The 24,900-nt window shown below is 39.9% G+C and overlaps 1 protein-coding gene across 1 annotated transcript in view; it reads left to right on the top strand.

The window, feature by feature from the left end:
• shroom3 (shroom family member 3) overlaps positions 1–24,900 on the top strand; it is a 436,842-nt gene that overhangs the window by 216,054 nt on the left and 195,888 nt on the right. The window contains exon 2 of the mRNA XM_072253064.1: positions 2,485–2,639. Coding sequence (XP_072109165.1) covers positions 2,485–2,639 — 155 coding nt within the window. The remainder of the gene's footprint in view (positions 1–2,484; positions 2,640–24,900) is intronic.

Here is a 24,900-nt window from a genome sequence, read left to right as displayed (position 1 = left end):
CTAAATATGATCAAATGGAATTGGTGTCTGTGGTTTCTTTTAACTACCAACTTGCAATTGGACTTTTCGAGGTACTGAATTCTTTGCCAACATAACAGTGAAGAATTAACTCCATGGTTTTAAGGTTATAAATATCTGCTGCACCATTAATCCATGGTTGCATGGATGATGAGATGATGAGAGTTATGCTCACATTTGCTGACGAATTGACTGGAACAATTGTGCTGTCAAAATCTTCAGGCACAATATGGAATATTCTATTTACTTACTCAGCACTTTTGACTTTAAGGTGGTACTGTGAATTCTGTGAATCGGCACGTTACTGTTAGGAAAGGGTCCATTCATAATGCACTACGTTCAAGTTCAATGAAAATGAACATATTGAAGAATCAAAAGCTTTATGCGAGTTGCACCAAGATGCAAGTTTAGTTCTGGATTCTACTTAACTGACCCACAGGTTTCTAGGGAATTATGAATATGTGCGTGTCTGAAATGCCTCTTCCATAAACCTCTATTGTATTTGTGCCCATTGTGAGTACAGGCAGGCTTTCACTGTGCCTTTACTAGTGCCAATCATATTTTGTTATATTGAGGTCCCAGTTTGGTGTGGGGTAAATGGGAAAATGTTTAACCTAATCTCTTTTATTGGCATTACTTAATGCTGACTCTCGGGTTTTATTGTTGAGAGCCAATATGGATTACAAACTCTGTTCAATCTCTTCTGTCCTTTTGGGATAGAACCAACACAGCCAGCAGAAAAGGAAAAAAAGGAGACCAGCCCCACATCGCATATGGTTACGTTTTAATTCAGTCAGTTCTGAGATGATAGGGATCCTTAGTGCTGGACATTTTATCTACATTCTTGTACACTTTACAGCTGGATTTGAAATGAGATTCCACTGGGCAATTCCAATGTGGTATGATGCGTATGTGTTAAACTTAAATGAACTTTTGAATTCATCTTTAGGTCAGATCTACAAGCATGTTTGGCTTCATTTGAATCAAGCTGCCTTCATAACTTGTCAGATCAATAAAAGAATAACATCACTCTTGTATAAAATATTTACAGTCATTAATACTGGGAGTTTATTTAATCCTTCCCTGTTTCAGTATTGTTGCCTAATTTCCATATTGCCTCCGATTTATAGGTGGTGATTGAAGGTGGAATTTCCTTTGTACCCTCACCTTCAAAGTGTTTCTGACACCCAAGCATAGTTAAAAGATTTTTGCAAGTTATACAATTTTTAAGGCAATTGAAGCTGGCTGTTTAGGAAACTTTAAATCTTCGAGGATTTGAAGCTATTGTGTTTAGTTAATTCTTTGGAAGACCAATACTACCCAGCTCTATTGAAAGAGCCGGTGTATGAAGCAGTCTCCAATTTCTCTGTGGGACCATTTTTCTTCTTAAAATCTCAAAAAAGCTTTTAAGAATTCCTTTGTAATTCAGCATTGTATAGTGAAGGGTACATTTTGTAGGATTAGAAGATCATTGTCTGGATTTCCACAGTAGGATATTGGCTGATCTATGGAGTGGGATCAAAGGTTACTGGAGCTTTTTGGGGAACTTAGTACCAGATTTTGCTGAATTTTGAGAAATAGCTCAATGCCTTACTTTTTCCCCAGGTATGTAAATAACAAATTTTTTCCCAATTTTGCATTTTGATCCTAATCCTAGGAGGCCTTTAGTCTGTCTATTTAAAAAGAAATTAGTAGGAAATATCTACTGAAATCAGATTTACGTTATACTTCCAAAACTGCTGTATTAATAATAACATTTAATATAAGTTTTTGCTGAATATTTGGAATGAATTTGAAATCTGAATTACTTAAATTTACTAGATAATACCTATGAATGGATCAATCTAAGAACACTCTTTACATTTGTTTTAATGCAATGATTAGATCGGAGGAACTTAGTTAAGAGAAAAGAGATAGCGGATTGCTTTAATAATATCAGAAATGAACAGTTAATATTTTTGGAAAACAGTCATAGATTTCACAAACATGTCAGTAATATTTTTCTGAAACAAAGATTTTAAAAAAGAACCTGTTCATAAGATAATGCAACACAAATGGGTCAGAGGTGAATTCTGACTCTAATTCTCTACGTTAGGCATTGACGCAGAACTTTTATTCACATTGTTAAAGAAGATGTGGCGTGGACATCCTTAAAAGCTGGCCAACACAATTGTGTTCAAAATCCAAAGCTAAAGTAGTTGCGTTCCTCTAAGCCATTGAGAATGAAAAAGAATAGGACCTTTTCTGAGCAGCGTTTTGTGAATCACTAATTCTGTTCAGGTGGAGCCATGAATACCACAAGATTGTGGCTCCCCTCATTACTCAGGGTCAAGGTTAAAAACTATGGTGGCACAGTTTAATTAGCAAGGCAACTTACAGCTTTGCAGGAGGTCAACTTCAACCATGATTGAAGGGTCTAAGCATGAGTTTTGTTCCTTTAATTTAGTCTTTTTTCTTCTCTTTCAGATTGAGGAAGGAGGGAAACTGGACTTGCTCACAAGCAAACTGCAGGTGGGCGACGAAGTCGTCAATATCAATGATGTGGAACTGAGTGGCTATAGACAAGAGGCCATTACGTTGGTAAAAGGCTCCTACAAGACTCTGAAGCTGCTCATTCGCAGGTATGAGAGTCAAACTGGTCACCTGAAGATGCTGCCTAAAAATACTTTATTTCAAATTTATGTATGGTGGGTGTTTAAAGTATGTCACAAACTGACATGCACAGATAAAGACTAGGAAAGTTCTGCAAATGACTGAGAAATATTGATTGTTCAAGGGTAGACCTTCAGCACCCCAAAATATTATTATAATTTTACATTCAATCATCTTGTAACATCCCTAAAATTCAAATTAGACTGTGACATGAATTAAATATCTTCAAGTGGTGGGCAAACAAAGCACTTTTACTCCGGTTTCATTACTTTCATTCTGTTTATTACTATTATTAAATACAGTTTATTCTCGAGAAGTCATGTTCCCATTGTTAGTTTTTGTGAAAGGTTTTTTGAGATTTCTTTTAAATAATTTAAACTAATCATACTTGAATCATAGTTTCTATGTAAACTAGTTTATTTGCAAAATTATAGGGTACTTGAATTAAGTTTGCAAATGACATATTTTGTAAATTAATCTGTGTCGAAATATTTGGTTTCACGTGCAAAGTATCCTTTGTAATGATTTATTTGATCAGAAGACTTTTTAACACCATGGCAGATGTATGCATCTTGACTAATCATTTGAAAATTGTGCAATTCTCCCACCATTTGGATTCTGAGTTACCAGCATCACATCACTTACTTATGGCTGCCAAGAAGCAGCATTTCCATATCCTCATAGTTAACTGTTTGAGGAGCACAAACAGAGCAAAGAACAGTTCAGAACAACACTGAAACACCACTGATCTGATATCTGATTGTTCAGAAATTCTAGCATGATTGGTACACTAGGTCCTCATTAACAGATCCTGACATGGATCCAGGTAGTTATGAGATTGGTTAAATAGCACTTGGAGCTTGCGCTGGTATGAAGCCAGAGCCATGTTCGGGATTGGGAACTGAGCCTTCACAAACAAGAGAAAATCTGCAGATGTTGGAAATCCCAGCAACACACACAAAATGCTGGAGGAACTCAGCAGGCCAGGCACATCTATGGAAAAAAGATTAGTTGACGTTTCAGGCTGAAACCCTTTAGCAAGCATTTTGTGGGAACTGAGCCTTGTATCAAACAAGCTGAAACGTACTAACAATCTTCCTTCTAGTTCTGTGCGCAAATCTACCCTATGTTCAAGAACCCCAAGAACATAGGTAGATTTCAGCTTGTGTGATTGACCAGGAGTCAGTTTCTCACTTACTCTAAATGCACAGGATTCATTACAAAATTAATTTTTACTACTGTGCAACCCATAGAGGATGAAAGTTAAATAAGAGTGCTTGGGGATAATGCAAGTCCTTTACAATATCCGAAAATCTGCTGGTCCGATACAAGCAACATCCTCAGGGTGCCAGATCATTGGGGTGTTAATGTAGTGAATTCTCCAGCGTCTATTTGAGATCTTTATGGTATGGTATAATTCTCTCCCGTTGTGAACAGCGAGATACAATAACATCAGTACTTTTGTTTCCTGCTGGCCAGCCAGCTCAATACACTGTACAAGTGCTTCCTTTCGCCGCTCTTCCTTTCTTTAGGATTGGTTATTTGCCTGAAAATCTAGGGGCTTTGGCAGGTTGATTTGTTTTATCCTGTACTATATCCTTTTACTGCCACAGCTTCCTCCCTCCCAGTCTCCTCAGTGGCCACTTCATTAGGTACACTTGTACATCTCATCAATGCAAATATCTAATCAACCAATCCCGTGGCAGCAACTTAATGTATGAAAACACTCAGATGTAGTCAATAAGTGCGTTTGTTGTGCAGAGCACACATCAGATTGAGAAAGAAATGTGATCTAAGTGACTTTGATCATGGAATGATTGTTGGTGCCAGTATCTCAGAAACTGATGATCTCCAGGGATTTTCACAAACAACAGTTTCTTTTACAGAGAATGGTGCAAAAAAAACAAAAAAAAATCCAGTGAGCAGCAGTTCGGTGGGCAAAAACACCTTGTTAATGAGAGCGGTCAGAGGAGAATGGTCAGGCTGGTTCAAGCTGACAGGAAGGCGACAAATAACCAGACGTTACAAAAGCAGTATCTCTGAACATACGACACATCGAACCTTGAAGTGGATGGCCTACAGCAGCAGAAGACCACACTGAGTTCCACTCCTGTACCTAATAAAGTGAGCACAGAGTGTGTATCCCCATTTCATCTTAACTGAGAAGGACGTGTGCGTGTTCAACATTTGAATCCAGAGGTGTTGTCTAAATTTCACAGTTTCTTCAAGCAGAAAATCTGACAGCATGTGCCAGTAACACACATCAAAGTTGCTGGTGAACACAGCAGACCGGGCAGCATCTCTAGGAAGAGGTGCAGTCGACGTTTCAACTCCAGTTAGTCCTGACGAAGGGTCTCGGCCTGAAACGTCGACTGCACCTCTTCCTAGAGATGCTGCCTGGCCTGCTGTGTTCACCAGCAACTTTGATGTGTGTTGCTTGAATTTCCAGCATCTGCAGAATTCCTGTTGTTAGCATGAGTCAGTAACTTCCTTATTCACTCGCTAATAAACTGTAAACAGTCAGCAATTTAACCTATCAACCTATATTTGTTTATGAAATACCTGGCAATTCATTTCTTTCCCCAAGGGTTGATGAAATAATAGAAACAATTAGTCAGGTGAAACAAGTCTTAAATGAACAACACTAAAGGAACATTTATAGTCTCGGGCTCAAAATTTAATGTGACATCTGTAACAACCTTTTGCCAACTTGCTAATAACCATTAAGTAATTTCTTTTCTCTCCTTTTTAAGACAGCTTATCCTGACTTTCCATGTCTGGACCTTAATAGTGAGTCTATAATGTGGTACCTGTTTGTGTCATCCTTCTGATAGTTCCAGTGACAGTGGTTCAGTGAGATATTTAACTTTACCTGTCTGCACTGAATTCTTCCAATCATTCACAAAAAAGGTTTTCAGAGGTTGTTCTGGAGTAGGTACTCAGTGAGAGTAAGTGAAAGATAAGGGAGAAAAGAGAGTGAAAGAGGAAATAGAGCAACAGGAAATAAGCTGATGTGGGAGCCTCTGTGCACTAAAGGGAGCGGGGTAAAGAATGAAGCGGGGAAAGAGCAGCAGCCGGAATGGATCCTGATGATGTACAGCAAGGACCAGACATTGGATTGAATTATCTTTTCAGGTATCTGTGATAAACTGACAGGGTGAGATTGCAGTCTCTCAACTTCCAGGGACGAGTGGCATGGTCGATTGCCTCTTTTTCAGTAGTAATTTGCAAAGTGTAAGATAAAGGAGTTGCAGCTTTGGGAACTGGATCCCTAACATGGAATCTACATGACAACTTGTATTCATGCATCACTAAAACAATATTAGATGTTTCATAGGAACTTGGTCAAATAAAATGTAGTCAGTCAGGTAAGTATTAGGACAGGGGAATTTGTTGTCAAAAAACAAGCTCCAAGGGCCTTGGGGATGGGCTGATTTAGAAGGAAATTCTAGCCCAAGCAGCTGCATCAAGGTAGGCAATGGTGAAGGGATGAAAATCAGGAGAGTGATGGAGAAATTTTAAATGGACCTCACACTGCAGTGGATAGCACGAGAGGAGGAAAAAGGCCATGCAGTGATTGAAAATGAGAAAGAAGATTAAGGTATGTCTGCACTGGGAGCATACCACAGATGACCATTACAGGCTCTCAGATGAAGTGCTGCCTCACCTGGAAGGACTATTTAGGGCCCTGAATGGTGGTAAAGTAGGAAGTGTAGCACTTGGCAGAGTTACAGGGATAAGTGCTGGGATGGAGATCTGTTGGGGGGGGAGGGGACAAATGGGCAAGGAAGTCATATGGAGTGCTGCATCTTCTGCATCGGTGCAGAATGGGGGACCGCTTCATCGAGCACCTTCACACTGTCCAGTGCAACAGTTAAGATCTCCTGGTGGCCGCAGTTAGTTGGGGTAGCAGTGACGGCTAATCTGTGTTGGGGATGTGGAGGCAAGGGGATGGGAAACTCAGCTTCAAACAAACGTAGTGCAAAAGTTGCTAAGGATCTGCTTTAGCATTGTGTCGGTGCATTTGAAGTCAGTGGGCAAGAAGCATGTCTGTGTCTAAATCCAAACACTGTTCATGGGACATAGCACAAGGACACACCATTTGTTCCCACCAGTCCATCCAGGTTCTTATACCCCACTTGTACTTTTTCCCATCCTTCCCTGAATAACTCTGTTCATCAGAATTAAGTTTATTGTCACTGACATATGTCATGAAATTTGCCATTTTGTGGCAGCAGTACAGTGTAGTACATACTATAAGTTATAATTTGAAATATAATAGATTCCGGTTAATTGGTCCATCAGTTAATCAGGGCAGCTGCTTATTTAGGTCAGTTCTTAAAGAACAAAATCTATTCAAACAAAATCTAATCAGATTCCCTTCGTTTATTTGGGGCAATATACTGCTTAATTTGGATGGGAGACTTGTTACTGAATAGTGTCAGTTGTATGGCCTTGTGTGGCCGTTAAACACCACACCGTGCTTACAGCAAAGAGTTTTAAATAGCGTCAGTTGTGTGTGTTTGTGTTCAAAAAGCAGTGACTTTTGTCACTGATAGTTGGTGAGAATAAGTAATAAAACAATTCTGAACTGTTTTACTCCTTGCAGTTTTTAAGCATTCAGGCTTTGAGATGCTAGAAACAGCTGTGAGTGAAAATGAAATGATTTCACTACTTCAAGTTAGGAACTATGAAGAATTTGAAGGTATCAGCAATTATCTTGAATGTTACAATGAAAATGAAGATTTGGAGGAATCAATCATCAAAACAATTGTGTGAAAGCAGTCCATTGTCTGACTAGGTGTCTGCACTGATTTAGTTCATTAAGATAACAGAGCTATGCACACTGAATGAATTCCTCCATTGATATCTATTAGGAACTAATACACAGTTTTATAGTATTGTTGTAGTATTGGTAGTATTCCAATTTGTTCTGTAATTTAGTTAAATACATCATTTGTTACTCAGTTAAATGGTAGTTTGCCTTTTTTTTAATACCTTATAACAATTTCCATAAAACCAGCTAATTGGGCAACTGCTTAATTGGACCTAAATGTTACTGGTCCCGATGTGTCCCAATTAACCGGAATTTCCTGTATATGTTTTAAAAAGTGCAAAAAGAGAGAAAAAATAATGAGTTCATGGACTGTTCAAAAATCTGATGGTAGAGGGAAAGAAGTGGTTTTGAAAACATTGAGTGTGTGTCCCAGAGCTCCTGTACCTTCTCCCTGATGGTAGTAATGAGAAGAGGGCATGTCCTGGATGGTGAGGGTCCTCAGTGATGGGTGCCGCCTTCTCGAATGACCGCCTTCTGATGATGTCCTTGATGGTGGAGAGGCTAGTGCCATGATGGAGCTGGCTGAGTCGAGAAACCCTCCGCAGCATTTTTCGGTCCAGTGTGTTGGAGGTGATGAAAACAATCAGAACACTCTCCACAGTACACTCCCATTACCTTGTGCCCCACATGGTTATTCAGATTCTCTTAAGTGCAGTTATGCCATCTGCCTCAATCATGACATTCCCAAGCAACCCCACTCCTCCCCAATCATAAATTCTGCTGCCTCACTACTCGGGGTGAGGAAACTTCTTTCAATGTACCAGTTTGGTTCCTATCTTGCATTGATGGTTTCTAGATTTGTTCTTACCCACAAATAGATTCATTCTATTTCTAAAGCCTTTCATAACTCTGTAGTCAAAAACTGGGTTAGATCCCAGCCTTATCATTTCAAGAGTGACATAGAATACAAATGTTATGTTTTGTAATTTCAAAATATTAAACTGATTTAAAGGAAGACACAGGAGTCCATGAATGCGGGTCTAACTTTGAGTTTACATTACACGATGTGTGCACATATCCTGTGGTAGCACAATGACATATGTAATTTGTGTATTTATACATATAACTGTAATTTATTATTTAAATTACAACAATGCTTAATCAACCAATATATAGACAAAATTACTCAAATATTACTTAAATATTAAATACACAACAGTTTATCTTTTTCTGATGGTAAACTCACATTTTTGGTGTCAATCATGTAAATTTTTTTGCACCTCACATATGCCTGTTTGTATTTTTTATAATATATTCAAAATGAAAGCATTACAATTAGTTTGGAAGTTGTTTCTGCTCATTCAGTACAATGTGTTAGATATAAAGTATGAGGGATCAGAGGCAGTGGACTAGTGGAGAGCTAGTGGCGAGAGAGGAAAGTGTGTTCTCACTGTACACATGGGAGTTGAGGTTTTACTTGCAGACATGTTGTTGAAGGGCAGCAGAGAAATGAGAAGTTGGGATTTACCAAGACCCAGTAATATTAGGTCAAAGAGCTAAACGTACAATATATCCTGGGAGCTCAAGAACTACTTGAACTCTACTCTTGTGGTTTCAGAGGTAATCTTTCATTGTAATTACACTTAAATACTGTGTTTTAATCTATATAAATACAGACATGCTAACATGCTAATACAGGCCTGTTGGGTAAATGTTCTGTAAGTCAAGTGTAGCCCGAGGTGAAGTCCAACTAATTATAATTGTGGGAATTGACGAGCTGGTTTGTGAGTAAATGCGTGAAGCATCAAATGATGAAGAGATGTTAATCTTTAAGAGAACTAAAGAGAAAATCTCAATAATCTTCACATCAGTGATATGACCAAAATAGCACTGGATTTAAATGGTACTTCAAACAGGAGCACATACTGAATTTCGCTAAATGATGAGAAATATTTCTGCACCAACAAATTATGATTATTCCAAATTTACTCTACCTCTATCGGGAGCCTGCACTTCAAATAATTTCTCTACATGGTTGATTATTCCAATTTTCTTGGCCATTTTTGTGAGAAAGGAAAAACAATACAGTATCAGCATATGTTTGCAGTTCATTTTTCAAAACTGTTTAAACCTGCTATTGAAAATATTACATCTTTCTCTGGTTTGGTTTCTTTCCCCTTATAATTATTCCAATGTTGAATCTGACTGCGTCTGAGGTGGTGAGAAGTTCATGATCAATTCAGCTCCTAAATAACATTGTCTTTAATGTCCAAATGTGGGAGCCTTTCACTTTCAGTTGTCTCCAAACAAAGTGCAGAATGTGACCTCAAAACATGCATAAAACTCCAAATATCCAGATAAGTAGGATGAACTTATTTCCATTATTATCTTTAGATGTACAAGTCTCCATTCTGAGCTGCTCTACTATTTGCTGTACAGTATTTTTATGTTAGTTTTGGAAGGAGTGAGGGGGAAATACTGATTTTTTTTTTAGTAAGAACGCACCCAATTTTACAATTTTACAATTTTGACAGATTTGTGTTTGAAATCAAACAGTTATTAGCACTAAGAATAATTGCATCTTTTAATGCATAGTATCTAGTTCTCAAGCTTTGACCTGATCTGGGAGAATCTTTTAAAATATTCACATTCATTCATTAGTGTGCTTCAGTGCATCTTATTCAACATAAAAATATGCACTAAAAATTTTAATTCCACATTAGGTCAGAGCAGAGTAAGTCACATCGGCTAGTCTCTTCCATTTGCACGTTCACCAGTTTGCAGTTTCATTTCAATGGGCAGGAAGATCACTTACAGATGAATGCACAAACAGAGAACCCAGTTGCTAATTTAATCTGTTTGTGTATAATAAAAGAGGAACCTATATAAGAACCCATATAATCAATCTCACAGACTCACGATATCCCAAAGCTCTGCAAACCATCACAGCACCCTTTAATTATAATCACGATTGAGAATGAAACAAATTAGTCCTGACTTAGAAATTTTTCATGGGTCCAATGACTAGAATTCTATTAGTTTTAAAATAGTTGTGGAAGAGGGTATGGCTGGTTAGCAAGTTAAGGTCATGAACCAGGGAAGAGCAAAATTTGGAGCCATTAGGCAGGATCTTCCAGTGGCTGAATAGGCAAAATTGTTTACTGTCTGCCAAGTGGGAGACATTTCAAAGTATGATGTCAAGAGTTCGGGATCGATACATCCTTGTTAAGGTGAGGGGCTAAGCTGGCAGGCTTAGAGAACCATGGTTGAAAAGAGATATTGGAGCTTGGTTAGGGAGCAGAGGGAAGCACACACTCTGCAGAAGTGATTGGGAACCCGTGAATCTTCCAACAACTAAAATAAGTGTCAGAGGAGAAAAAGAGGATTTGAGAAGAATCTGGCAAGCAAGGTGAGGAAAAAGTCCAGAAGATTCTGTAGGTATATTAAGAGTGAAAAGGTGAGAATAGATCCCCTTAAAGATCAGCATGGCTGTCTGTGTGTGGAACCAAAGCAAATGGGAGATATTTTTAATGAATATTTCTCTTCAGTTCTTACTGTGGAGAAAAGGATTGGATTCAGATTTATTTATCGCATATACTTCAAAATATACAGCAAAAAACATCATTTGCATTAACAACCAACACAACCAAGCATGTGCTGGAGGCAGCCCATAAGAGTTGACCCACATTTCAGCACCAACATTGCATGCCCACAACGTTCAAGAAAATGTTCAGGGAAGTTATGGAAATGGGGGAAATGAGTGATGTTGTCTTAGGCCATGTACAAATTTGCAGAGAGGAGGCATTGAAGGCCTTCAAGGCATTATGCCACAGGCGAGACCATGGAGGACTGGTGAGTAGCTAACGTTTTCCCATTATTCAAGAATGAAAACAGGGATAACCCTGGAAACTACAGACCAGTGAGTTTCATGTCAGTGGTGAAGCAGTGAAGTAGATTCTTAAAGATAGGATATATAAGCTATTGGAAAACCACAACCTAATTAAGGACTATTGGAATGCCTAGTGTGGGGCAAGTCGAATCTTTCGATCTTGATTGAGTATTTCAAGGAGGTGATGAAGGTAGAGCTGTAGATGTTGTCTACGTGAATTTTAGCAAGGATTTTATCAGGTTTCTCATGGGAGTGTGATTCAGAAGATTAAGATGCATGGGATCCACGGTGAATCAGCTACTTGGATTCACAATTGGCTTGCCCATAGAAGACAGAGGGTATTAGTTGATAGGGCTGGAGGTCAATGACTAGTGCTGCTCTGCTGGGATCCATACTGGGACCTCTGTTGTTTGTGATATATATAAATGACCAGGATGAAAATGTAGACAAGTGAGTTTGTAAGTTTGAAGATAATACGAAGATTGGTGGTTTGGCAAAAGCATACAAGACTGGAAAAAGATACAGTGGGATATAGGTCAATTGCAAATGTAGGTGGAGAAATGCCAAGTGGAGCTTAACCTGGTCAAATGTGAAGTGTTGCTCTTCTGGAGTTCAAATGTAAAGAGAGAGTACACTGTTAAAGGTAGCACCCCTTAAGTGTTGCTGAGCAGAGGGATCTCGTGGTCGAAGTTCATAGCTCCCTGAAAGTGGGTACACAGGTTGATAGAGCAGTGGGTGTTGTCTACATGGAATTTGACAAGGTCCCTCATGGCATGCTAGTCTGGAAGGATAGAATGCATGGGATCCAGGGAGATAGCAGATTGGATTCATAATGGGCAACGTGGTAGGAAGCAGAGGGTGATGGTTGAGAGATGTTTCTCAAACTGAAGGAGCTAGACCACTGTCTAGTGGTGTGAATAGGGGTTGGTGGAACTTTTGTTGTTTGTAATTTATGTAAACAATCTGGGTACGACTGTACAAGGCACGGTTAGTAAGTTGCAGATGATACTAAAACAAGTGATAATGCAGAAAGTTTTGAAAAATGATTGGGGATGTTGATCAGGTAAGCATGTGGGCTGAAGATTGACAAATGGCTTTTTAATCCAGATTTATGTGAGGTACTGCATTTTGGGAGATGAACCCATGGTAGGATTTAATCAGTGAAGGGTAGTGCCCTGGGGAATGTTAAGGAACAGAGGGACCTAAGAGTGTATTTGCATAGTTCACTGAAAGTGGTGTCACAGGTAGATAGGGTGGTGAAGAATGCTGGCCTTCATGGATCAGGGCAGTGAGTGTAGGAGAAAGAAAGTTATTATGCAGTTTTGTAAGATGTTGGTGAGGTTGCATTTAGTGTATTGATCGCTCTGTTATTGGAAATATGTTATCACATTAGAAAGAGTGCAGGGCAGATTTACCAGGATGTTGCCTGGACTTGGATGCCTGGGTTATAAGGAGAGGTTGAGTAGCCTATGACTTTATTTTGTGGAATTTAGGAGATTGAGGGGGTTACAGGTGTATGAGATCATGAGGGGCATACAAAGGGTGAAAGCACGTAGTCTTTATCCCAGAGAGAGGGTACAAAAAACAAGATGGCATAGGTTTAAGATCAGAGAAGAGAGATTTAAAAAGGATATTCGGGGTAGCTTCTTCACGCAGAGGGTGGTGAGTACTTGGAATGAGCTGCCAGAAATAGTGGTTGAGGCGGGCATATTAGCAACATCTAAAAGCCATGGATAGGAGAGATTTAGAAGGCTACAGGCCAAATGTGGGCATATGGGACTAGCTCATTAGGCAGCACAGTCAGCATGGACTAGATGGACTGAAGGGCCTGTTGCACCGACTCTGTAGCTGTTTATATACATTGTGCTCTCCAAATGTTACCCTTTGGTTCCCCCCTAACTTCTAGATCTATTTGATTTGAACTTAGATTTTATTAGCGTCAGGCTCAAATTATTTATTACCCCAGTATTTGGTAAATGATCATAAGAATCTCAACATTTTGAGGGAGACTTTGCACTTGCTGCATAGGTGGAAAACTAATAGTAGAAATTGGACACTTTCTCCAAGGCAGAAATTTTCAGTGACAAGAAATCAATTTGTGGTCAGGCATTTTGTCATCACTTGTCATGTAGCGACAGCAGTAATTATCCGAAGAATAAAATTGAAATCTGCTGACTTGGATTTAAAATTCCCCTCCCTTCTTCAAATTCTACATGGCTCTGCCAAGTTCGGCCTACAGGGCTGCTCCAGCCTTGCACTGCTCCAAAACCTCTTCTACTGCACCCATAACCTTTTGTGGCTTCGACCTTCCTCAGGTTCCCATCACATTGCTAGTATTGGAGCATTCCATCTCTCACCTGTAAACTAGTCTACAAAAGTTTGTGCCCTTCTTTAAGAGTGTTCTCAAGCCTAATTTTTCATTCCTCCCATTTCTTGCACCAGGGTGTGGCCTTCAGACCATTTATTTCCCTGAAGTATACAGATGGATGCAGCACTACCTGAACGAGATGCCTTCAAGTTAAGTTTATTGTCATATCATAAATACTGTGAAGTACAGGTACAATGACAAGCTGTCTGCCACATCATTGCAGGCACAAAGCTTCAGACAACACAGGACACATGAAGAAAAAACACAATTAAAAGTAAAAACAAATCTGATGGCCCTGGTTTGAAGAGAAATAAAAGTGGTCATCCAGATGTCCTCAACAATATTCAACCTTCAATCAATATCCAACCTTCAATCAATATCCCAAGAACAAACTATCAGGGACTCTCACAACGCTTTTGTTCTGAGTTTTCTCGAGGCACATTGGGTTCCGTGTTCCCAACATTGTGAAGGTGACTGACTACACTTCCAAAATATTCTGTCAGCTGTTTTGAGACAGTGAAAGGTAAACATGTGTCATTTCATGAGTGCTAACCTGTATGTAACCTTGTTCTGACTCAAACATATTTGCATTCAGGGTGTTTTCTTGAAAATTGCAAACCATAATCAATAGATCATAACAAATAGCTCATTGTTCTCTGGAGACAAGATGAATCTTGGCACATTGTAGTGATAGACAAATTGCTTTATACTTTTTCTTTTATTTTAAAGTATGAGAAGCTTCAGTGCCAAATCTATCACATAGCTTAAAGATAGATGTTAGATTTATTAGTCTCATATATATTGAAACATGCAGCGAAAAGGGTTGTTTTCATCAAAGCAATCGGCAAGTTTTGTGCTGAGCAACATGCAAGTGTCACCAGCTTCTGGTACCAATGTAGCATGCCTACAACTCAGTAACCCTAACTGTAATACACCCTCAAATTCACAAAGTGACTGTACAGACAGCAGTGGGAACTGAACCCCTATCTTACCGCTGGCACTGTAAAGCATTGCGCTACCATGCTTTATGAATATTTGTTTTAAAATGGTGATCAATATGTCATGATGATTACAAAACAAGGTATTAATGCAATAACTAATACTTAAGAGCCATGTTTACCTTTTTATTCCATGGGGCTGGAGCCATTTGTGGCACTGACTGCTCAAATCATGGCCCTAATTCCTCAAGCTTCACGGCCTGTAGATTTGGCACAGGCCCATGACTGAAGCTCCAGACATTATCCCCTATGCCACTAATTACAGCCACTTACTAGGTGAAACCCCACTCCAGTGCCCTGGTCTTACTCGCTAACCTCACCTCTTCCCACAGTCACGCTCCTTATTCACATTCTTAAGTGGGATGATTCTAAAGATGGATTTAGATTTTTTATGGAAAATGTTGGCCCTTCTCTTAGGTCAGCACCATAGGATCTAGCTTGCAGTAGTCTTTTCATAATCCATGACCTTACTTAAATTGTATTATTGCAGAATTTGCGGATTCTGTGATATTAAATCTCTACCACAATCTGCCAGTTCATCTGACCCAATCACTGCAAAAGATGACTCGCGGTTCTGGGACTCCCCGTCAGCTCCTTCTTTGGCTTCCCCCTCAGACCCCTTCTGAGATCTTTAGCCTCCCTTCTGGCCTCACCTTTGGCCTATTCTGAGGCTTTTAGACTTCCCCTCTTGACTTCTCTCTCCAGTCCTCTGGCCTTCCTCTTTGGGCTCCAGGTTCTTTTAGCTTCCCCCACCTCACCTCAGCTTCTCTTTGGTCCTCTAATTCTGCCCCCCCCCCCAAAAAGCCCTGCCTCTTCTGAGACAACTGGCCTCCCATTCAGCCTCTCTGGGTTTCTGACCTTCCTTGATCTACTCGGAGGCCTCTAGCCATCTGCCAGCATCTCCCAAGGTTCTGGCCTGCTTTAGTGACGTCTGTAAATTCTCACAATTAACAGGAAGTACATCTTCCTCTAACTCAATGTGTTCTTATCCCTACTCAGCTGCAACTTTTAGAATTAATTCCACAGTTTATGTAAGATATTAATAATGAAGTAGATACAAACATAACTTTTCCCAACTGGAACTTCCCAGACGACCTACACAGCCACTACTCAATGGCTGTCAAAACTGGTCACATCTTGTGGCTATGGTGTTCTGAAGATGAAACTGGATTTATGTTTAAGGAAACATGGGAGTTTAAAGTTTACATGAAGTTATATAATAGATGTTGATGAGTACAATTACTTTGAGCTTTAATGTTGTTTTCAAACATCTGCCTCATTTATGTTTGCAATTCTGGTCTTAAATTATGATAACACCAAACCCCCATATAGAAAGTTTTTTTATTGATCCAGTAAGTTATTGTTGATTTGGGAACTCAATGAGGGAAGAAAAACTGCTCAATATCAGTATCCTTATCAAATTGTGTTATCTCGCAGTGCGTTTCCAACTCTTGAGTGTTGAAGAACTCTACAGATGGTATATTTGGACTACAGGTATGTGAAGGGTTGAAAGGAATAGATGGGACAGTAGAGATGAGATCATGAACAATGGAGAATGCTTTGAGGGAACTTATACCCTGCATCTGCTCCCTTTCCTTCCATCATTTTTTTTTTAGAAACAATACAGAATGAGGCCCTTCTGCTTTGCCAACGTTCTCATAGTAGCATAAGTGAAACAACCTTTTCTAACATCAGCATAGTGAGGTTCTGCTGTCAGCAGCATTTTATTTCAAAATAAATTAAATATTGAAATTAGGATTTTCATTTGGTAAATACAATTTTTCTACATGGATTGCTTCAGTGGATAAATGTGAAGGTGCATTTGTGCTATATTAATTCAAGCAAGGTAATTTTTCTTCGAATGCATAGAGAAAGATGGGCCTGGAAACAAGCCCTTCAGCTGTCTGATTTTGTGTGACCACGAAGCGGTTATTTTTACATTAATCTCACCCTAAGCCATTGTATTCTGGGTAGAAGCAAATGGGAATGTCAGTATCTCCCCAAATTCGACTATTCGAATTAGTAACAGTGGTTTGTTAGCCGATGAACCCGGACACTCTCAAGATATGGGACGGAACCCCATGCAGTTACAGGCAAACGATGTGAACGCCATACAGACAGTAACTGAGGTCAGCATTGAATTCTGCTCTCTGGGGGTATAAGTTACCATCTGTATTGTACTGTACTGCTTCTTTCACTCTTATAAAGAGCTCCAAGAAATAATAAATTGCTGGAATGTTAATTTAAAAAAGGGATTAGGAGTAGGACATAAGTTCCCTCAAAGCCTTCTCTATTGTTCATGATCTCACCTCTACTGTCCCATCTATTCCCTTCAACCCTTCACTTACCTGCAGTCCAAAAATACCACCTGTAGAGTTCTTCAAAACTTAGAGTTGGAAATGCTCTGCGAGTTATCTCTATTCAATAATATACTGATGTTGAGCAGATTTTCTTCCCTTGTTGGGTTTCCAATCAACAATAACTTGCTGGATCAATAAAAACATCCTATTTGGGGTTGAGGAGAAGTTTGGTGATGTCATAATTTCAGACTAGATAGAGGTAGCAAAAATGAATAAGGCAGATGTTTAAAATCAACATTAAAACTCAAAATAATTATACTCATTGCAATATATTCATCGATATCTGTTACATAACTTTGTGTCTATTTCAAAATCCCAGTTTCATGAGGAACGTTGAATTGATGTTTTTTTCTAAAATACTTTTTAGGATGTTAGTTCTGCAATTTAAAACTCAGTTGTGCAAGAATTCTGCCTCACCAGACAGGCCAATTTGGAGCACTGTTTTGTGTTAGGTCTGGGAATGAAAAGGTGGGGATCTGTCATGTCAAATAATTGAGCAAACAATGAATAATAAACTGCAGGCTGTGTCATCTTGTGTCAGCTTAAACTCTTACAATAAATAGCCATTAAGTTATTACAGGCAATGTTGTGAAGTAATCGTTAGGAAAATTCTCAAGATCCAGTTACCAAATAAATGTAATCACTTATGATTTGATCATACTGACCTGGAGTGTTTGGTGCAACAGAACTAATTTAGTGTTCAAAATATGAAGAGCAATGTAGTCAACTCTTAATTTTAGAGTTGAAAAGATAATTGGAGTACTTGAATGCCATCATTTCAAGTAGTAAAGCAAGCAAAATGAAAGTGTGAGTATAGGAGAGGGTCTTCATGCTGTGAATTCACTTCTCAAGTTACCTCATTATTGAAATGATTTGGCAGGTAGTAAACAGGAGCACCAATATTGGGAAATACCTTTTAACTAAGGTGAATGAATTTAATTGAGAAGTAACTGCAAGATATCACTTTCCCATACTTGTAAAGTTTTTTTTGAAAGAGTGGTTTTACCTAGCTTCCTTGATGAATTCATGGAATTGCTGAGCAGTATAAAAAGATTTAAGCTTCTTCCCAGAAAACAAGACCAAGACTTTTTTTTCATTAAAGGCCTACCATCTGTTGCGTGAGCATTATAATCATTTTAGTCCACAAAGAAGCCGAGCAGGATGTGAATGCTTTAATGATGGTCAAAGTACATCTCGGTTTATTGTTGGATTACTTACTGTGTGGAAAATATCCAGTAGCCTCTCAGGCAAGGCGTGTTCAACCATGCAGAAAGGGAGTGATTGTGATCAATATGGACAATAACTATAACATGGAAAGAAAGATTCAGAGGTAAGCTCCTCGAGATATACGAACGTAATTCAATCAAAGGTGGTTATTGGTTCTCCAAATCCGAATCAGGTTTAATATCACCAGCATTTGTCGTGAAATGTGTTGGTTTACGGCAGCACTACATTGCAATACATAGTAATAAAAACTATAATTTATGATAAGTATATAACAAAATTGAGCAAAAAGAAAGGAAAGAAATAGTGGGGTGGTGTTCATAGGTTCCTTGTCTATTTAGAAGTCTGATGGCGGAGGGGAAGAAGTTGTTCCTGAAACATTGAGTGTGGATCTGCAGGCTGCTATACCTTCCCCTTGATGGCAACAAGTGAAGAGGGCATGTCCTGTGGGACAAGGGTTCTTAATGATGGATGCTGCTTTTTGAGGCATCACCTTTTGAAGGTGTCCTGGATTCTGGGGAGGCTAGAGCCCATGGTGGAACTGGCTGAGTTTACAACTTTCTGCAGCTTTTTCCGATCCTATGCAGTGGCACTCCCATGCCACATGGTGATGCAGCCAGTTAGAGTGCTCTCCGTGGTATGTCTGTAGAAATTTGTGACTGTCTTTGGTGATGTACCATATCTCCCCAAACTCCTAATGAAATATAGCTGCTGTTGTGTCTCCTTTGTAATTGGATCAATATGTTGGGCCCAGGATAGATCTTTAGAGATGTTGACACCCAGGAACTTGAATCTTCTCACCCTTTCCACTTCTGATCCCTCGATGAGCACTGGTGCGTGTTCCCTCGACTTACCCTTCCTGAAGTCCACAATCTATTCTTTGGTCTCACTGACGTTGAGTGCGAGATTGTTGTTGCGACACCACTCCAGCAGGTGATCTAGCTCACTCCTGTACGCATCCTCGTCACCATCTAAAACTCTGCCAACAATAGTTGTGCCATCGGCAAATTTATAGATGGCTTTTGAGCTGTACCTAGCCACGCAGTTGTGGGTGTAGAGAGAGTAGAGCAGTGGGCTAAGCACACATCCCTGAGGTGCTCCGGTGTTGATTGTCAGCGAGGTGGAGATGGTATTTCTGATCTGCATACACCGAGGTCTCCCAGTGAGGAAGTGGAGGATCCAGTAGCACCAGGAGGCCCAGGTTTTTAGGTTTTTGATTAGAACTGAGGGCATGATTGTGTTGAATGCTGAACTGTAATCAATAAACAACAGCCTGACTTATTGCTTTTGTTCAGGTGATCCAAGGCCCAGTAGAGAGCTAGTGAGATTGCATCCACTGTGGACCTATTGTGGTGATAGGTAAATTGCAATGGGTCCAGGTCCTTGCTTAGGCAGGAGTTGATTCAGGCATGACCAACCTCTCAAAGTACTTCATCACTGTAGATGTGAGTGCTACTGGACGATAATCATTGAAGCAGCTCACTCTGCTCTTCTTGGGCACATGTATGATTGTCACCCTTTTGAAGTAGCAGAGAGAGATTGAACACTCCTGCCAGATGTCTGGCACGGGTTCTTAGTGCCCTACCAGGTACACCATCGGGGCCTGACACCTTGCAAGATTTCACCCTGATGAAAAATTTCTGACGTTGACCTCCGAGACGGAGATCACAGGGTCACCTGATGTTGTAGGAATTTGCATAGATGTAGTTTTATGCTCCCTTTCAAAGTGTGCATAAAAGGTATTGAGCTGATCTGGGAATGAAGCATCACTGCCATTCTTGATGTTAGGTTTCACTTTGTAGGAGGTAACGGCCTGCCAACCCTGCCAGAGCTGATGTGCATCAAATTCTGTCTCTGACTTCAATCAGAAATGTTCCTTTGCTCTTAAGATAGCCTTCTGTAGGTTGTACCTGGATGTCTAGTACAGTCCTGGATCACTGATCTTGAATGCCACAGATCTATCCCTTGGCAGACTACGAATCTCCTGGTTCATCCACAGCTTTTTTTTTGGGAATGTCCGGTATGTTCTTGAAGGCACACAATCATCCACAGATTTTGATGAAGTCTGTGACAACTGTGCTGTATTCATTCAGGACTTGAAGATAAGTCCCTGAATATTGTCCAGTCCACAAAGCAGTCCTGTAAGTGCCCTTCTGACTCCCTTGACCATACTTTCTTGATCTTCACCAATGGTGCTGTGGTCTTTAGTCTGCCTATATGCCGGGAATAGAAGTACAGGCAGGTGATCGGACTTTCCAGATTGTGGGTGTGAGATGGCACGGTAAGTGTTCTTGATGGTGGTGTAACAGTGGTCAAGTGTGTTGGCTCCTCTAATTCTTCAGGTGATATGTAGGCTCTTAAACATTTGAAGATTGACTGGGTAGAAGACGCAGGTATTTCCAAGGTCTATTTCTTACTATGAGCTTAATGGCCTCAAACTCACCCCTCCGTGTCTCTGTAGCCCCTCCAGCCCTAGAACTCTCTGGGGTATCTGTGCTCCTCGAATAGTGCCTTTTTCTGCTGCCACGATTTTAATTGCTCTGCCATTAGTAATACTGCCTTTATCTGCCAAGATCCTAAGCTGTGGTATTTCCTGAAGCTCTCCTGTGCTCTCCCTTACTTTGCAGCTTTAAGATACTTATGTAAACCCACCTCATCACCGTATTTAATGGCCTTCTTCCTCATGTGGCTGGTGTCTAGTGATGTTGCTATGAAGCACTTTAGAATACTTTATAATGCTAAAGGTTCAGTATCCACAGAAATTTATTGATAATAGAAAATTAACAAAAAAATGTAAATTCAATGAAGTACACTCTAAAAGACACTTGGTTTGTTGAAAGAAAAGCACCTTTGATTGCATTGGTCATTAACTCGGAAACTTTTTAAGTTATGGAGGTTTGTTTCTAAGTAATTGCACACGTTGTTTGAGTAGTTATTTGTGTGATTGTTTACTGATCCTGCACTTTCTTGTAACATTTTAGGAAACTTTATTTCAAGGCAGATACCGAGACTGTGCAGCGGTGTTTATCACACTGTTGTTTTGCCATGATAAAATTAACTAGCATTTGGAATTGTTATTAGCAGGCAAGCTGACAGGAAAATAAATATTTGAGACAAGGATTTTGCAAATTTCATACGTAGGTGTCTTTTTACAGTTTTAATGTCTGCAGCAGTGGAAACTAAGTCTTGATTACAAAAGACGTAACACAATAGGTGCAAGAATTATTTGTTAAAAGGAACAGTTGGTAATCTTGCTCACTTTCAATTACTTATCCATTGCAACATACAAAAGTCCATTCAGCCCTTTGGAATATGTGCCTGCTCCCTGAAGAATAGTCTCATTCTCCCTCTTATTTTATTGTAACCTATCCTCTTTCATTTACGAATCAACACCCCAGCCCCCAATTCTCCTGACACCCACCGACACTGGAGTAATAAACATTCGCCAGTTAACCTACCAAGATGTATTGGAGATGCCAAAACTTAAACATCAGTGAAAACCCACACATTCTCAGGAAGAACATGCGAACTCTACACATCCACACCCAAAACAGTTGATTCCAGTCGCAAAGGATGAGGGTAAAGAACACAGTTATATAAAGTGAAACTATTTTGATTAAAATCTTTAATTGTTATCTCCATGTTCCTCGGTGACCTGTCTGTTCTTCCTAGGTTGGGAATCTTAAACAGAAACTGTCCCAGGTACATTGTGTTATAGAGAAAAAGAAAGCTATTGACAAAACATGGATCCAGAACTGTCTTGCCCACAGAAGGCAAAGAGTGGTTGTAGATGGGTTATATTCTGCATGGAGGTCCGTCACCAGTGGAGTGCCTCAGGGATCTGTTCTGGAACCCTTTCTCTTCATGATTTTTATAAATGACCTGGATGAGGACGTGGAGGGATGTGTTAGTAAATTTGCTGATGACATAAAGGTTGGAGGTGTTGTGGATAGTGTGGAGGGCTGTCAGAGGTTACAGCAGGACATTGATAGGATGCAAAACTGGGCTGAGAAGTGGCAGATGGAGTTCAACCCAGATAAGTGTGAGGTGGTTCATTTTGGTAGGTCAAGTATGATGGTAGAATATAGTATCGATGGTAAGACTCTTGGCAGTGTGGAGGATCAGAGGGATCTTGGGGTCTGAGTCCATAGGACACTCAAAACTGCTATGCAGGTTGACTTTGTGGTTAAGAAGGCTTACAGTGTATTGGCCTTCATCAATCATGGAATTGAACTTAGGAGCCAAGAGGTAATGTTGCAGCTATAAAGGACCCTGGTCAGACCCCACTTGGAGTACTGTGCTCAGTTCTGGTCACCTCACTACAGGAAGCATGTGGAAGCCATAGAAAGGGTGCAAAGGAGATTTACAAGGATGGTGCCTGGATTGGGGAGCATGCCTTATGAAAACAGGTTGAGTGAACTTGGCCTTTTCTCCTTGAAGCGACGGAGGATGAAAGGTGAGCTGATAGAGGTGTATAAGATGATGAGAGACATTGATTGTGTGGATAGTCAGAGGCTTTTTCCCAGGGCTGAAATGGTTGCCACAAGAGGACACAGGTTTAAGGTGCTGGGGAGCAGGTACAGAGGAGATGTCAGGAGTAAGTTTTTTACGCAGAGTGGTGAGTGCGTGGAATGGGCTGCCGGCAACGGTGGCGGAGGCGGATGCGATAGGGTCTTTTAAGAGACTTTTGGATAGGTACATGGAGCTTAGAAAAATAGAGGACTATGGGTAAGCCTAGTAATTTCTAAAGTAGGGACATGTTCGGCATAACTTTGTGGGCCAAAGGGCCTGTGTTGTGCTGTAGGTCTTCTATGTTCCTGTGGAGTATTCTTAACAAAGTTGTTGTACCCCAAGTTCAAAAGATTTGTTTATTTTACCCTAAAACCACCCTACCGGAATCCTGAAGTCTCACTCTTGCAAAATGCAGTGAGGTCTGGCAGTCCTGGGGAAGAGGTCCCAGGGTCCAGGATTATGATTACAGACAGCCTGGAGTATGAGTTGCAACTGGCATTGTCCATTTTATTTTGTTTTACATTTTTGGTGTGGTTTTTTACCTACCACGACACATAGTAAAGGCATTTTTTAAAAATTGGAGCCTTAATTTGCGATCATGCCAGTTGGTGGTAATGATTAAGTGACAACCTTGTTACCGGTTGTCATTTGTATCTGGAGAAGGGTAGCACTCAAGGCCATCCCTGAGTTATGGACATCCAATCTATGGACAAGTCAATTTATGGTTTGTTGATTGGGTGTGTGGATTCAGAAGGGCATGCATGACTCAGATGCTGGCAGATGCATTGATGAAGACCTGGATTAGGGAGCGGAGTTAACTTCCTCCTCTTCACTGGATTTCATGGACGTTTGTAGTGTCTTGTGTGGATAGATAAGCAAGCGATTTTTGCAGCACAGATAGCAGGATGTTGGGAGTGTTGAATACTCCAGTTTTGACCCACATGGCATTGATTTAGACATCAGCATATTGCTGTGGCAGCCTACATCTCATGGTGCTCACATTGCAAAGTCTATGAGAGAACCGATGCATGTGGTTAGATTAACCTCACCTTCATCTTGCTAGCCACCTTTCTTTAGGTGGTGTTTGAAGTTTCATATTTGGTCTTTCCTGATGCCAAAATAAACTGGAATGTGGTCAAGTTCCACTTTGTTTTCACAAGTCATATTGAACATGGAATGAATCTGAATGACAGGCTTTTGTACCTGTGAACTGAAGGCCAAGTTTGGTGAGGATAGACTGCGAATTCCTTTGTCCAAGTTAATTTAGATCAGAATACATTCAATTCTGAAAGCAGAAAAGATAAAGTTGAAATTTGAGGGAATGAATCTGTTTGGTTATTCTTTTCAGCAAATAATAATTTCCATTGACTTCATTGTGGATTCAGCAAAGTAATTACAAATCTCTTTTGCAAAATTGAGATTCCCCCTCAGTGGATCTCCTTGTCCTTTGTTTATGTTTTAAAGTTGTAAATTCAGCATCAGCCTGGCAAATAACAGAGCATACGGGACATCTTGTGTTTATAACACCTTCTTGACAAGGCTGATCAGTCTTACCAGCAACACTAATTAGTCAACAGCAGTAACTGCTAATTTTGTTGCCTTGCATGCAACAACCTTAAAAGGAACAGGATATGATTTTAGGACCACAGTAAGAATTTTAAAGTATTATTTTAAATCTCTCTTTATTTACGCCATCAGTCTGTTATAACAGTAATTGTTGAACTCCAGTAAGTTAACACGTCATTAAAAGAGAGAGTACTGCTGCCATAAAGTTAACAAATTTCACGACATATGCCAGTGATATTAAACCTGATTCTGATTCTGATCCTGTTGTAAATTTCATTGCACCATAGTAGAGCAATGTGCAGAACTGCTTAGGTTTTCATCCAGAATCTGTGGGTATATGGCACAAGTAAAAAGATGTCCAGCACAGCAGTGCATCACAACACTCACATATTGATCCCATATTTATACCAGTCCTATAGGTGTGGCTTTAAAGCATCCAGCTCAAGGAAGAACGGTATTTAAATAGGCTCCAACTGGAGAACTTATTTCCAGCTGTAAAGAGAATTTGACTGCTGATGCAGTGCTTGAGGTCAGAG

The sequence above is a fragment of the Mobula birostris genome, chromosome 3 (genome assembly GCF_030028105.1).
Source record: "Mobula birostris isolate sMobBir1 chromosome 3, sMobBir1.hap1, whole genome shotgun sequence".
NCBI classification, from domain to species: Eukaryota; Metazoa; Chordata; class Chondrichthyes; order Myliobatiformes; family Myliobatidae; genus Mobula; species Mobula birostris.
The sequence above is the reverse complement of the archived record's forward strand: the minus strand, read 5'-3'. Positions and strand labels throughout refer to the sequence as shown.